General features: G+C 56.6%; 1 protein-coding gene across 1 annotated transcript; it reads right to left on the reverse strand.

Annotated features, from left to right (window-relative positions):
- Positions 1-2,713: 2,713 nt before the first annotated feature.
- LOC136108335 (opsin-5-like) lies at positions 2,714-13,711 on the reverse strand. Its single transcript, XM_065850043.2, has 6 exons — positions 13,573-13,711; positions 9,298-9,385; positions 7,525-7,687; positions 7,297-7,424; positions 5,138-5,466; positions 2,714-4,360 (listed from the first exon to the last, which is right to left on the reverse strand). The coding sequence occupies exons 1-6, from the start codon at positions 13,639-13,641 to the stop codon at positions 3,806-3,808; spliced, it is 1,332 nt and encodes a 443-aa protein (XP_065706115.2). The 5' UTR covers positions 13,642-13,711; the 3' UTR covers positions 2,714-3,805.
- Between the last annotated feature and the right edge of the window lie 1,388 nt (positions 13,712-15,099).

Consider the following 15,099-nt stretch of genomic DNA (forward strand, 5'->3'; position numbering starts at 1 on the left):
GCTGTCACCAGGACAGCAAACCCGCTCCACTGCGTCACGAGCCCAGCCTCTGCCTCCGTTTTCCCACCAGGTCTCACCCACAGGACATGCCAGAGCACGCAATGGGGCTCCAGCCTGTCCCGCAGACACGTCACCACTCTTGTCCCCACAGTGACACATCTGTGGGCATTGAGACCGTCGCAGGGCGGTCACTGGTGTGGGATCGGTGCACAGAGCCTGGTTTAGGCCCGGCCTGAGCTGCCCCAGAGCCAGACCCCAGCCCTACTCGTGACTCACCAGCCAAATGCAGCAAACACCCCCAGCCTCCCCCACCTCCATTTCATCGTTAAGAAGCTGTTATTTTTAACTCAACCACACCAAGAGACGCTCATATATTTTAAACATTAAAGCACCTATAGGCTGTTTGCACAGCCTAATCTAAAAGATGCCACAGAAGGACCAAATGCAATAGTCATCTGCCCAGGCACCAAACCCAGACCAAGGCAGCCCTGGCTTGTCCCCCGCACCAGGACCAGGCTCCCACCAACCAGCAACACACCCCCGCACCCGGCCCAGGGCTGGGGACCAGGCTGCAGCAGCACCCCAAGCTAAGGAAACCAGTTCCCACCACCAGCAACCACCTCCCAGACCCCAACCCATCACAACAACCAACGCAGACCCTACCTCGGCCCCAAGGGACAACACCACCATCCTCCTCTCAGGCTCACCCCAGCAACCACCACGGAACCAGAACCTGGAAAAAGGGGTGGCCTCTTGTACTGGGTAATTGGTGGCAGCTGATGGCACCATCCCCAGCTGGGGACACTGACTAAATCAGCAGCAGCTGGGGTGGCCCAGGGCACAGGCCCAGCCTCACAGGTGCGTCTGGGTCGTGGCAGCCCCAGGTCGTGCCGGGGAGGGACCCTGGAGCTGCTGTTTGGCCTGGGCACGGTGCACGGCAGCTGTTAAATGGGTCTGGGCTCTGCTGAGCGGCTGCGGTGCTGCTGCCCGGACTCCCCGGCAGTGGGAGTGTTGCGCATGGATGTCGATCGAAGCATAGTCAGTGTTATGTGCTCTCGATATTATGCACTCTCACACCAAACTAAAGATTATGTGGGGTGTTCCTGGAGTAACAAAGGACTTGAGGGACTAGCAGATTGTTTTTCCCTGTGTCCTTTGGGTGATTACTGGGCTGCAGTGGTTTGCAGCCAGCACTGGACAAACCAGCAGGTGCGGGGGCTGCTGAGCAGAGCAGGGACCCAGCGCTGGGCTGCACTGTGTCCCTGAGCCCGTCACAGCCCAAAGCACCAGCCCAGCCGGGGTCCCAGCCTTGGCCCCTCGGCTCCCCCAGGGCGTCCGTGTCCCCAGGAGGCGGCAGCAGCCCTTCGTGCTCCAGTCCCCTGGTGGGACACCAGCCCCTGGCCTCCCCTCGGGGTCCTGTGCTCCCGGGGTGCGATGGGCAGCGGGCACAGCTGGGGCTGGGCCGAGCGGGCGGCTCAAGGGCACAGCCCAGCCCGGCGCCCCGTCCCTGCCCGCAGGACGACGGCTCAGCCGCAGGGCAGGGGAGCTCTGCTGGCCCCAGGTCCCCGCGCTCCTGCCCGCGGCACAGCAGCGATATCGCCATTTATCCCACTAACACAGAAGCGAACCAAGTCAAATGGCAGTTTTGCATGAGTGAATTTACTTTAAAAATGTACAATTTCTGAAACACGATGAGCAGTCAGCAGAGACACCGAGCGCTTGTGACCCCCGTGTGCTGCAGCGCCTGGGACGGCGCTCGGAGCCCTGGCTGCGTGTGGGACGGGGCCGTGCTGACCCTCCTGGGAACCTGCACCCCCTTGCAAACTCTGTCCCCTCCCTTCACCGGCTGCCCTGACTTTTCTTTCTTTGTTTGCAGCATTTTGCAAACGTTGCACATCTTTGGGTTGTGGTTTGTACAGCAGGAGTGGGAAGCGAAGGCAGGAGGGTTTGTGCCTTGCGTGGCCTTGCAGTTATTACTTGGCTCTTGTGCACAGATCCTGCCCTGCCCCAAAAACCTGCACCTGCGGGTGTCACATGTGGGCAAAACCATCCCGAGAAGATGCGAGTGCACTCCAGAGGTATTGACGACCCCCTCTTGTCACAGCGGAACTGCCAGTTGAAGTGGGTAAGTGAAAATCATGGTGTGAATTTGGGGGTAGTGCAGGGACAGGAGTTGATTTGATGATCCTCGTGTGTCCCTTCCAGCTCAGGACACTCTATGACTCTGTGAAATGACCAAGGGACAAAGCAAGAGCCACGACGGCCATGCTGTCGTGCGCTAATTCGAGCTGTGCAGCAGCAGCGGGTAACGATGGCACACGGGGGGACACCAAGGGCAGGACCCCAGCACCCTCTGCCGGGGGCCCCCACTTGCAGCAACTGCCCTCCCCACTGCAGGGCTCGCACCGGCCCCACCGCCACCTGCACCAGAATTGGGACAGAATGTCGAGGCCAAAAACACTGAGATTTTTAATGCCCGTGTTCAGCAGTGCGTGTTTGTAGCTTAAATGACTTATTTGGGGCATCTCCTGCCGTCTGCCCCCCAGGAAGCCCTCTCAGCCCCCTGTATCCCTGCGGACAGCGGGTCTGTGCAGTGCTGGGGGAGAGGAGATGGAGATGGAGATGGAGAGGATGGAGATGGAGATGGAGATGATAGATGGAGATGGAGATGATAGATGGAGATGGAGATGATAGATGGAGATGGAGATGGAGATGGAGATGGAGATGAGGAGGCTGCTGTAGCAGCACTAAGAAGCAGCAGCAATACATCCCAGTTCTGGGAGCGACTGCTAAAAATAGCAGTATCTGTGTCTGGAGAGCAAAGGGAGGCGGCAGAGCGCGGGGTCGGCTGGCAGGAGCCGGCAGGCTGAGCACAACCAGCGACAGCATCGCGGGCAGCGCCTGATTCTCAGCACTCGGTGCAGAAAACGTTTCACTGTCTCCATTTAGCAAGCCCGTAATTTAATGCTGCAGCTCTGGCGAGGGGTTGTGGTTTTGGCAGCGCGTCTCCCACCTCTGCTACCGACTCTTCTCATCACTTTGAATGCATCTTTTAATTTCTGGGGGCATGATCAACCCCTCTCAGCACCGTGTTATTCAGCCTCTGCAAAGCAGAGCCAGCCCCGCCGTGCCCACGAGCAGCTCGGAGCTGGGACGGGGACCCCCGAGCTCAGCCCCGGGCGCCTGGAGAGCACGACCTGGGGTGGCTGGTACTGGCACCAGGATTATTTCAACCCTAAATCCTTACACTAAAGACCCCATTTCGATCTATAGGATGGTGGTGGGTTTGCATTCAAATCAAGGGAGGGGCACAACCCAGCCTGCAGAGTCTCTTGAGAGGTACATAAAGATGCTTTGTAATCTCAGGTGAGGTAGCTGAGCGTGTGGCCCTTCCCGGCAGGAAAGGACGTGGTCAACAGGAGCTGCTGGGGTGAGATGCCTCTCGGGGCCTCCTTGCCCCAGCCTGCCCTGCCAGGCACAGTTTCTTGAGACAACCAAGTTCCTTCTTGGTCATCAGAGCACCAGGATGGAAAAACATAGGCCCAGAGAACAAGCTGCAGGAGAAACTGCACCCTGGACGTGCACCCTGCTCAGATTTCAGGCACTGGGGATCTATTTTTAATTTCTCAAGTGCAAAGACAAGGCTCAGAGCTGCAAGAGCCAAACCTGAGGAGGAGACAAGGTCGGTCTTAAGTTTCCATGTCACTTCATCTGCAGAACATGCTGGGGACCCATTGGATATGTAGGTGAGAGAAATGTTGCGTTTGGGTTTGTTCTCCAGTGCGCCGGTAGGGGCCCGGTGGGCTCAGAGGAGGTCTTTCACCACGTCGGACGGCAGAGCTTCCCCCGCCACATTCACGGCGCCCAGGCCCGACCTTCTCCGTGTGACGAGCACCATCACCTGCACCGTCCTCTTCAGCCCTGGCCGGCGAGCGGCTCCAGCGGCCCGGACGGGCAGGGGAGCGCGCGGGGCCGAGCCGCCGGGCACCTGCGCCGGGCTGTAGCACTTGGGGTAGGTACTGAAACACTCAAAAGCGCCGTTGCAGTCCCTGCAGGCACCAGCGTGGTCACTGCCGCCCGCGGACGGGAAGGGCTGGAGCGCGGCACGCGGGCAGGCGCAGCAGAGCAGGGTGCGGACGGCCCGGGCGAGCACCATGTCCTTGGAGAGGAACTTCTGGAAGTTGGGCTTGAAGAGCAGGTACACCAGCGGGTTGTAGAGCGTCGAGGACTTGGCGAAGACGGCCGACAGCACGAAGGCCAGTGCTGGCACCTGGCTGGTGTCGCCGAGGACGGCCCACAGGGCGACGATGGCATAAGGGGTCCAGGCAGCCAGAAACCCCAGGCACACGGCGATGCTCAGCTGGGGGGAGAAGAGATGGAGATCTGTGAGCCTCCTGTAGCACACACGGGATGCTGAGCCCCCAACAACCTCAGCCACGTGCAGCATGGCCCCGAGCAGCCGGTCACATCCCCAGGGAAGGGTGTTTGTCCTTCTGGACCCGTTCCACTGGAGAGCGGGGTGTCAGACATCAGGGCAGCAACTGAGCACATCCCAGTGTGAGCACATCGACCTGCACTCGCTGCAGGTCACTGACACCCTGTCCCACCTAGAAACTCAGGAATCACCCCAGCCGCGGCAGTGAAGGGCACAAACCAGCTGGTGACCCCACGGGGACCAGGCCAGGCCCCAACAGCCTCTTGGCAGCACCCAAAATCCCCCTGGCAATCCGCGTGCTGCTGAGCAGCCTGACCGAGAGGCTTTGGAGACGGACCATGCCCAGACTCCGCTCCTCTGAGCAAACCTGAGGCCAGGTTGGAAAGCTGGTTTCTTTTTTTTCTTTAAGGGTATCCGCTTTTTTTTCCTGACATATCCTTGGTAAATTGTAGTATTAGCTTGTAGTCTGGGGAACAATGACTCATGCAGGCTCCTTTCATGATCTTTTCCAATGTAATTTAAAATGAAAACTCCTCCAGCTGATGGCTTTAAACGAGAAGAAATGTGTTGTTACCCGCACTGATACAAACACCTGGAGAATTCTTTGGGAGCAGCAAACACCCTGGACGCGAGTCCCGCCGCGTCCCCTGCCCGCGGGGCGGTGGCTGGGGCAGGGGGTCCCCGAGCCCCCAGCCCCCCTACCTTCACGACCAGGCCGTGCACGCTGCGGGCGCCGCGCCGCGGAGACCGGTGCTGCCGGACGGCTCTGCGGGACACCCGCACCGTCCAGAGGATCAGCGAGTAGGAGGCGAGGATGAGGAGGCAGGGCAGAAGGTAGCAGAAGATGAAGAGGGCGAGGATGTAGAGCGTGGCCTCCCTGCTGGAGGTTTCCCACGAGATGCAGCAGGCTGTTCCGTAGGGCTCGGGGCCGTAGCTGCCCCACTCGGCCAAGGGGGCCGTGGCGAACACCAGGGCGTACGCCCAGACGCACAGCAGCAGCACTCCGGCGTGGCACGGCGAGAACTTGTTGCCTGTGGCGGAGGGATCGCGGTGAGGATGGTTCCCCGTGGGAGTGGAGAGAGGCGCTGTGACCTCTCGCTGCCCACAGCTCCAGGCACTGGGGACACGGCCAGGTGCCCATGCTGCACACAGCATGGCCACAGCACAGCTGCGGAGCCAGCAGAGCTGTGCCAGCACTCATCCCCCGGCCCAGGACACACGGACATCCTCCTGTCCCACTCGGCTGGGCACCCAGAGCAAGGGGCCCCAAGAAATGTCAGGGTTTGCAGCAGTCCGGGCAGCAAGCGGCAGGATCAGCCGTGCAGCCTCACTCGGCTTCAGGAGCAATCGCTGGGAGGTCGTGTGGCTGCTGGTGGTGTGGGGGGGACATGGCCCCTCGGGGACACAGCGGCACCCACGGGAGAGAGGGGCCAGACGCTGCCCGGCTGCAGCAGCCCAGTACGGGCAGACCGGTGGCTCCAGGACGGCTCAGAGCCTTCCCAGACACTGTCAGCTGAAGGACCTTTTCCTCTCTGGCCAGCTGAAGCACTGGGGGAGGTGGTTTATTGTCCTTTTAGCCCCATCCCACATCCAATCTAAAACTTCTAAGAGCTCAGTATAAAGTGCTAAATCTTCAGCCATACACAGCAGTAACGTTTCTCTTTGAAATTAAGCAATTAAAAGCACATTGTGATTAGACATTTCCTCATGGAAAATGGGCTGGGGTGTCACAGGGAGATAAGCTCAGCCTACCCGGCTGCCAAGTGCTGCCTGATCTCGAGAGGGAAAAGCCACCGGTACCTGGGCTGCCTTTGAACAGCCCACTTCTATCTTTATCTGTCCTTCCACCTTTTCAGCCATCTCCTGAGCTGTTGTGCTGACACATAACCAAGGTGACTCTGCTCTGGCATCGTCCTTGAGACACCGTCAGCTGCGGAGGACAAAGCGTGTTGGCTGCGGGCAGATGGCAGTGGGCCCGGGGCGGGGGTGAGCATGCACCCTGGGGTGCAGGTCTGCACATCAAACTGGTATCTTTGATTTCCCATTTAATTCCTATTTTTGGTCTCTAATCCAGAGTCTATTCTGAAGATACATGCTAGATGGACAATTACGATCTGAGCTGAGGAAATAAAGAAGAACTCCAAATAGGAGGAGCTGTAGCTGTGTAGGGGACACCCCGGGTCCCCTCAGTTCCTCCAGTGCTCCCCGCAGTCCATGCCCTCTACAAAGAGCTGGTGCCCAAGCCTAGAGCTGCAAACATTCACATCAGCTCTGCGGAGGAAGTCTGGGTGAAAATAGGGCTACAGAAATGAACTACAACGCTGCAGACCCAGCCCTCCTGTATTAATTATTTCGGTGAATTAAATACATTTGGCCTGTGGCTCTCCCAAGAGGGACAAGGGAAGGCGGCTCCTCCTCGTGCTGCCAGAGCTTGCGGCTTCCCAGAGTCTGCGCTGGCCTGAGCTCAGGGCTGTGTATTGGTGTCCAAAACCCTGTGACCTGCTGTGACACAGCAGCTGGCACTTTTCTACAGGGGTGGGACACCCCCCTTGATTCTTTACAGGATGATGCTCCTGAGGTGGGAGCGCAGGCGGCTCTGGAGGCAGGGACGGCTGAGATGCACGCACAGGTCATGGGCACAGCGTGCTGGGGCTCCTGAGCCCCGTGCGGGTGGAAGGGGCTGGATACACAAGTGACAAAAGCCTCCAGAGTCTGCAGCACCATGTACCGACAAGGAACAGGCTGCCCTGCGGCAAAGCTTTCCCAGAACAGGTGGATCTGGCCCATAAGGAAAGAAAAAACCCATTCTGTTAGCAGAGAGGGGTGTAAGCACAGATCAGATAACGCATCCCAGCACCTACCGTATGCTGGGTAACAGACCTTCAGGCAGCAAACCGCGCTGAGCACCGTCAGGCTGGTGAGGCTGCACAGCCCGAACAGGACCCCGCAGAAGGCGTAAAGGGTGCAGACGGCCTGCGTGAAGAGCCACCTGCGAGGGAAAGCCCGTCTGCGACCTCCGCCTGTCACAACGCGGCGTGCAAACCGTGCCCGGGGCCATCGGCCGCGGCAGAGCCGCTCCCACGGGGTACCTGTGCGCAAAGAAGGAGGAGGTGGCCAAGGGGAAGAGCGTCACCGTCATGCTCAGGTCACTGATGGCCAGGTTGACGATGAAGAACTCGGCAGGCTTCAGCACGGACCTCTTCCGATAGGCCACCAGCAGGAGCAGCGAGTTCCCAGAGAGGGACATGATGCCTGTGGAGAAGGCAGAGGAACGGTGCTGTATGTAACAGAGCCACGAAAGGAGCTGGAATCATCTTGAGATGCTTGGAAGAACACACTCGAGATGTCTACAGAGGGTGGAAAGGGCACCAGGCTTCCCTATCCAGGGCTGAGCAGGGGAGCCCACGGGACCTGCAGAGCTCCGTGAGCACATCTGGAGCTGCTTTACATCCGATCTGATCCCTTCCCCTTCCTGAGCTCCTACAGAGGTGTTCGGCAGGAGGGCAGCGATGGGATGAGACTGCAGCGGGCTGCGGGTGCAGGATCTGGCCAGAGTCACTTCTTCCAGCTGGAAGGAGCCAGAGGGAACTTCCTTCCAGCGGGATAAATAACGGGAGCTTTGTGCGATTGCTCCTCTGATGTGAGGCCAAGGAGCTGGGCTCCTTCGCCTTTTTCATTTCTTCCTGGCAGTGTCACTCCTGTGAATACGTGTTGTCCACTATCATGGTAACAAAATAAACAAGAAGAAAGGCATTATAGAGATCAAGGAAAATCCAGACTAAACAAAAAAAGGCTCTCTGTTTGCTGTTAGTGCATTTAAAACAACAGTGGTGATTAAAATTTTATAACAAGGGCTATCTCTCTTCTTTTCAATTATGTAATTGTCCTTTCATTGAAAAGAGGTTTCAGTGTCCTCAGAAGGGGAATCTTTGCTTCTTTTGGAGCAGGCTGGGTAGGACAAGAGTTTCTCCCTAACAGATTAGGCTGTAAATTAAACAGCATGGTAAGAACCAGCTTCCAGAGCCGCTGAACGGCCAACACTAAAGTTCCTCGCAGGAACAGGATTCCCACGCAAGACCCGGCCAAATCCAGGCTTTGGAGCTGCTGCAGGGTGGAGAACTGAGATGTGTGTCCTTGTTCCCAGCCTCACGAGGAGCTTTTCCCACAGAACAGTCTCACATCTGTGCCACGTACATTTGATGAGCTTTACTAATTCCTGGCAGCCGGAGGTGCCTATAGGACTGCCGGCAGCCCCAGTGGGGTGAGCACCCTTTGGGTTCCCCGTGTTCACAGGCATGAAAACCTCTAGCATTTGGGAAACAATGTGCTCAGGGCTCAGAAAATTGGCTTTTCTTTGCCCACCAGTCCCTTCTGGCCCCATCAACCAGGACCAGGCCGCCACAGAGCACGACCTAGCCCCTCAGGTTTGCCCGCTGGCTTTTCAGTGCCAAGGACAAACCACAGGACATCGACCAGCACCCTCTGTGGAAAGCAAGGGCCAGCTGGAGGTCCGAACCACCTCCGGCAGCCATGAAGCTGGCAATGCCACCACGGAGTCCCAGCCCATCCCACCTCATCTGGCTGCAGTAGAAGTTACAACACGTTCCTCAAATTTTGTTTGTCAGTTTTCCAAATATTTAAAAGCATAGCAGGTACTTGCAGTTCCCCTGAGAGGGGAATGCAGTCACCAAGCCTTGGCCAGATCATCCCTTTGAGTAAGGTGTGGAGGGCCAGTTGGATTATTCTGTTAATGAGTGACCACACCTGGGAGCACCAGTGACTGCAGAAGGCTGGAATGTCTCCGGCAGGCGCCCGGGCTGCCTGCAGCAGGGACACGGGTAAAACAGCCCATCTTTCCTTACCGAAGACTAAATAGAGCGTGCCAAAAATCAGGTCTTCTCTCTCCGACAAGGTGGAGATGAACACAGAGGCGTTGGATGTATTTCCCATCTGCAATACAAGATACAAGATACAAATACAAGTGAGAGTGACTCTTGGCTGAGGAAGGAGCGCTCGGTCCCCAGCTGCAGGGGACAGCTCTGTCACCCAGGCCTGGCACAGTGCCATGGCCAGGCCAGCAGCATCCGGCCCCCATGTGAGCCCCAGCCCCACCGCTGCGGGACCCGCTTCGGTAACGCTGCGCGCAGCGCTGGCCTGCGCTGGGGACAATCGCAGGACCAGGCTGCTAATCTCCCTTGATTACCATTTCGTCAGTTACAGATTTTACTGGTGCATTAGCCTTTGGATCTCAATTTTCTTTGCAAGTCTCAGGAATGCGCAGACGGCAGCAGGGGCTGCACATTGGGACACAGGGACCGGCTGCTCAGAGCTGGAAGCTTCGGGTTCTGCAAAGTCCCCCATGTCCTCCAGGCTTGCGCTGTCCTTTGTGTGCCTCTGCCTGTCCCTGCGTCCACATCAGCAGAGAGACTTGGCCCAAATTGTCCTTGCGATGCAGCCAAGACCTGTTCATATGCCATCCCAGCAGCATATTAATTGCCTCTGCCATGAGACGAGCACAGTGTGTGCTGGGAAGGGCTGGGGTGGACAAAGGGACTTGGAACAAGCTGCTCATCAAAGCCCGGCCCAGGACACCCCACAGCTGGGGACAGAAAGGAACCGTCACCTCGATCACTGAGCCCTGCTGGGACCTTCCTTCTTCAGCTGTAGCTCAATGTGATCCGTGCCGCTCGCCGTGCAGGAGGTGAGGAACTCAGAGCTGAACACATGTATTAACAAAAAACCCAGCAAAAAGTCATTCCCTTTCTCGGGGTGCCTGACTCAACCATAGAGTTTCATTGGCCTAATTCGTTTCCCTGTTATTTTGCGCAGCTGAGCCAAAGGTTCCCAAGTGCTCGGGAAGTTAATAGGGGGTAGCGGAGCAGAACAGCAGACACGTTTCACTGTATTCATTCCCTTCACTGATAACAAATAAATGGAAAAATATTTTGTTCAGGTGACGAAAAAAGAGGACAGGGGGTGAGAGAAAATAATGGTTTAATTATATGTTTCGATAGCTGTTAGCTTGCTTGCTGGGCTGTTTATCGCACACAGCATTCCTGCCGCCTTCCCCAACGTCCCACCTGCGCACTGCGGGGCACGGGGGAGAGCCCTGCAGGGCTGGGGACAGCAATGGCACAGCTGGGACAGCAATGGCACTGTGTGACCCTCACCAGTGGCACAGGGACATGGTACACAGTGACAGTGTCCCTGGTACAGGGACAGGTAATTTATACCTCCCTTTAGAAGACTGACTCCAGCCATGAGAATGAGGTCCTTCATTAACCTAGTTGGAAACAACCTTTATTTAGGGCTTAGCAAATAATTCCTGAGATCCTCATAATGCATAGTTCTCCCCTAAGCAATATTTCTTTCTTCCTCAAGAGCCCTTGGAAGCAGATACTCTGAACAGGGAATATGCCCACGACCTCTCCAAGATGCTTCAGCAAAGCATCCGTGTGTTGACAACACGTAGCCTGGGGAAAGGGAGGGACTGGGGTCACACAGCTGCACTGGTGGCGAGACAGGGACGGGCCCAGCACCGACAGCCTGGAAGGAATGGTTCCTGCTCTCCCACGTGCGCGCACACGCGCAGCAAAGCAAGGGGAGAACGGGCAAAGCCTGCAGGACTTTATTGCCTTCAGATCCCTGGCAGGTCTCCATCCTGCGATACAGCAGGGGAGCTACAAGTGTCCAGGGAGATCAAGCTGGCAAAAAGCAGCAATAAGCCAGGGCAGAGGAACTTCTATTTCTGACATATTGCTTGGCATAGGCCTTGTTTCTATGGGTGTGCTGGAGCTATTTGTAAAGTACACATCTCGCAGTGTAATACAGAAAATGATAAAGATGCATCTCTCGCACTGATAGGTATGATGTCATTGACACATGAACGATAAATCAGTTCCATAGAAATGTGGAGCGCTATCATTTTTGTGGCTGAAAGTAAATCATAAACTAGATCCTGTGAACGTACCGTAGCTCTGTGCAGCACACAGGCAAGTGAACGAGGCTCAGTACAAGCACTGCTCCAAACTCTCAGCCTTTCCCCTGCGCTTCCCCGAGCTCCTCTGAGAGGGGGACACTGGGACCTCCTCATCCCGGGAGACGCTTACATGGTCTTTACCTTTGCGGAAATGAGCCGGTGCGTAACCTGCTCCCTGCCAATTCACAAACTGCTCTGGTCGTGCTTCCCTGCTGGAACCTGCACAGGGGTCTCGCTCCCCCGAGCAAGCCTTGCCCTGTGCTGTCGAGTTCCACGGAGAATCACAAGCTGCAGCAGCATCAGCGCGGGTACGACACACGCTCACACTCGTTTCTGACAGAAACAGCTGCTGGAGTTTTCTACCAACTCAAAAACATTTCAAAAACACAACCATGCTCAATCAAAACTAAACCTGTAGCTCCCCTGGGAGGGACTTCAGACAAGAATGTCTCATCTGGGGCTACCCAAATGTGCAGCTCTTCAAAATCAACCTGCTTGGCCACGTAGTCTTTGGGCATACAAAGCTGCTGTTGAATTTGATTTAAGCTCCAGTGCTCAGGCTCTGTTCTGAGAAGAGACAGACTGTGAAAGCTCCTTTCCCCTCAATTTAATCAGAGTTCAAAATGAGATGAAGTTTTCCAAGCAGCTGCTGCCACAGGTACATTACCAGGAAACCCTCATCTTCTGCATCCCAAACCCTATTATTGTGTTCACAGGAAGAATCAAACCTAAAGCTACATGCCATGTGCATATCTGGCACCCGGGAGGGCACCAGCATGGCTGGACTGATCACATGCGCTCTGTCTACCTCAAAAATTCTGCATTTTATTTTGTGTGATTGTCGGTTTTGCCCTTTTCCCGTCCAGACTTGGACAGCTGCTTTTCTTCAGCCTACGTACCACAAAGCCAGAGCCTTTCTTGGAGAAGAGGAGGAAACCTGATGAGCCTGGAAACTCAGCCGACCTTCCGTCCCTTTCAATAGTAAATAGCAGGAATCGATTTCTGGAATTCCTAGCGCAGGGGAAGCTTAGACACCGCTGCCAGCCTAGCAAACAAAGCAAGCCTTAAAAAGTCACAGAAGAGCAAAGGAGCATCACTACTTGGTATCTGAAGGACAGGTCACAGTGTAAGGAAAGGCAGCCCTCAGTCCGCTCCCAGAAATCACTTTGTAGAATATAGAGTTTTCCTGTGCCAGGGCTGCGCACCCCCATCGGTTACAGCCAGAATGAGCCTGTTTTCTGCCCCCACGCCCTGTCAGCCACCTCTTTGAGAGCAGTGCAACCCCATGCCCCCGTGCACCCTAAAGCTCTCGGTGAGATGTGCCACACACGCACCAGTGCCCGTGCGGGGAGCAAAGGTGGCACTGTGGGTCGCCCATGCCCACGTGCACTGTCCCAGTGTTGTGCTCGGTCACCCCCCCCAGGGAAGCATGGCGCTCAGCCCCGGGAACGCAGCGGGGCCGTGCTCCCTGCCCTCCTGCACCTGCAGACCCCCACGGGGACCGCGTCCTCCCCACGCGAGTGCCGGGGGCACCATGGCCCTCCCGGGGATGCCCGGGTCAGCGCCTCCCCCGGCCGGGCCCCCCTCACCTTTTCCGGAGGAGCCCCCGGCGCAGCCCGCTCCGCTCCCCGCCGGCAGAAACTTCCCGGCGCTCCCCCGGCAGCTCCGCGGCGCAGCGGCGGGGAGGGAGAGCGCAAGTTCCGCGGCCGCGGGAGCGCGGCGGCTGCCACCGGGGGTCGGCACCGCGGATCAGCACCGCGGATCAGCACCGCGGACAGCTCCGCTCCGCCGCGCATTGCCCGGGCTCTGCCCGCACCGGGACCCCCGCCCGCACCGGGACCCCCGCCCGCACCGGGACCCCCGCCCGCACCGGGACCCCCGCCCGCACCGGGACCCCCAGCCGGGGCAGCTCTTGTGCCGCAGGGCCAGCTCGTCCCGGGCACCCTCCTTCCCCAGCATCCCGCTCGGGCACCCCCCGCCCCAGCCGCACATCCCCGCTACCACATCAGAGCCGCTATTTTCACAGCAAGGGAAACTGAGGCACGGGGAGTGCAGTTTAAAGCATCGCCCCACGGGTTCAGCATCCCCAGGTGCTCTCTTCGCTCCTCCCCGGCCATCACTGCCCTCCCCAAGGGACACGGGGTGGCAATTCACTCACCTCTCCCTGAAGATCTGTCCGGCCACCCCGCACGATCCCATGCTGTGCCGTGAGGTGCTCCAAGGACATGCTGGAGTGACAGAGGAGACGAGGAGGCGGGGATCGCTGTGCTGAGCCCGCTGCCAATCCGAGCTGGGGGTTGTTTCCCACCTCAATAATTCGACCTGTCTCTGCTTGGCAAAACACAAGTCACAACATCACTTAACCACACGTTTTGTTAAATATCTCCACACCAAGACCTGTCCCTTGGTTGCAAGTTCGAAATGGGAATCATACAAAAAACCCTAGTGCTCATTTTTAGAGCTCCAAATATTGTCAGGAACTGATTAGCTTGGATTCGGGTGCTCAAATTTGCTTCAACAAGGAACCCCGAAGCTGAAGAAATGGACAGCAATCGCACATTAATAGCTTTACGTACTGTACTTTGGAAAGAACGTTCATGAGAAACATTTGTGCACTAAACAGCTATGTAAACAGATACATACTGAGATTATTACAAACAAAGTCAGTTGCTGTTTGTGTTCCAGAAACACAAAGGCCTCAGCCAAGTTTGAGGCCCCGTTGTGCAGTCCCCCCCGCACGGCCAGCGCTGACCCAAAGAGCCCGACATCCCTCGGGGAACGTGACCCGTTTTCCCCTGTTCAGCCGGGATGGACCAGAGACACGACGCTCAGTGACATGGGACACACAGAGTCCTCGGCAGAGTCACGAGCCCGAACAGGAGTAGCAGCACTTCCCGCTCCGCACTGTGCACAGGGACTGCAAACAGTTATTGAACTTGGCGGGTATGTTTGCACAATTGCACTACTTTTTAAGCAGAGTTTCCGTGGGAAACAGCCCTCCAGCTCCGTCTGCCTTCCCTCAGCAACACTGCTGCTCCCCGATAGCACTTCATTCATCCAGCCCTTTTCATCTGGATTTGGAAAAGGGATTGAATTCTTTGAGATTATTTAGTCCTTTGTTGTCTGCAAGAGATTCCTTGAGAGAGGTGGAGGAGCCCGGGGTTGTGGAGGTGACAGGGCAGAAAACCAAAGTTCAGAAGGTGGGTGGTTGTGGAACAACTCTTTTCTCAAAGCCCAAGCACACGATGAGCCATGCTTAGACTCGGACCTTCCACACACTTCCAACGTTGCTTTTTTATGGCAACAGCCAAGGCAGAGCAAGCCTTTGGATGAGTACTTTTGAACTGGGATTTAACCAACAGCTTGATTTCTAGAAACCAAAATTGACCTGAAGCATTATTCTTTGCTGTGAATCCTTGAGATTTCGGTATAGCCTGTGTTATCTCAGCCACCTCATTTTTGTTTTCAAGTTCTACCTTCTTCCTCCCTCTCTCCCTCAAAAAACAACCAGAAAGAATGATATTCAAGTTCCCTGTTCCCCAAAGGAACCAGAGCCCAGTTGACAGCAAACGACCACAGGATGCTGACAGAGCTACAAAGACAACGGAAGAAATATGTCAAACCTACACAATGTCATCTGTCCCAGATCTAATATTCCTGGTTGCCAGCCAGCAGAGTCTAAGTG

Source organism: Patagioenas fasciata, chromosome 16 (assembly GCF_037038585.1).
Source record: "Patagioenas fasciata isolate bPatFas1 chromosome 16, bPatFas1.hap1, whole genome shotgun sequence".
NCBI lineage: Eukaryota > Metazoa > Chordata > Aves > Columbiformes > Columbidae > Patagioenas > Patagioenas fasciata.

Bases quoted from the DNA above. Each gene is read 5' to 3' on its own strand.
- LOC136108335 (XM_065850043.2), bottom strand. From the start codon at position 13,641: ATGTCCTTGGAGCACCTCACGGCACAGCATGGGATCGTGCGGGGTGGC. The intron at 7,688-9,297 runs GTAAGGAAAGAT...CCTTCTCCACAG, and splicing joins CACGCTCTATTTAGTCTTCG to GCATCATGTCCCTCTCTGGG. The intron at 4,361-5,137 runs GTAGGGGGGCTG...TTCTCCCCCCAG, and splicing joins TGCACGGCCTGGTCGTGAAG to CTGAGCATCGCCGTGTGCCT.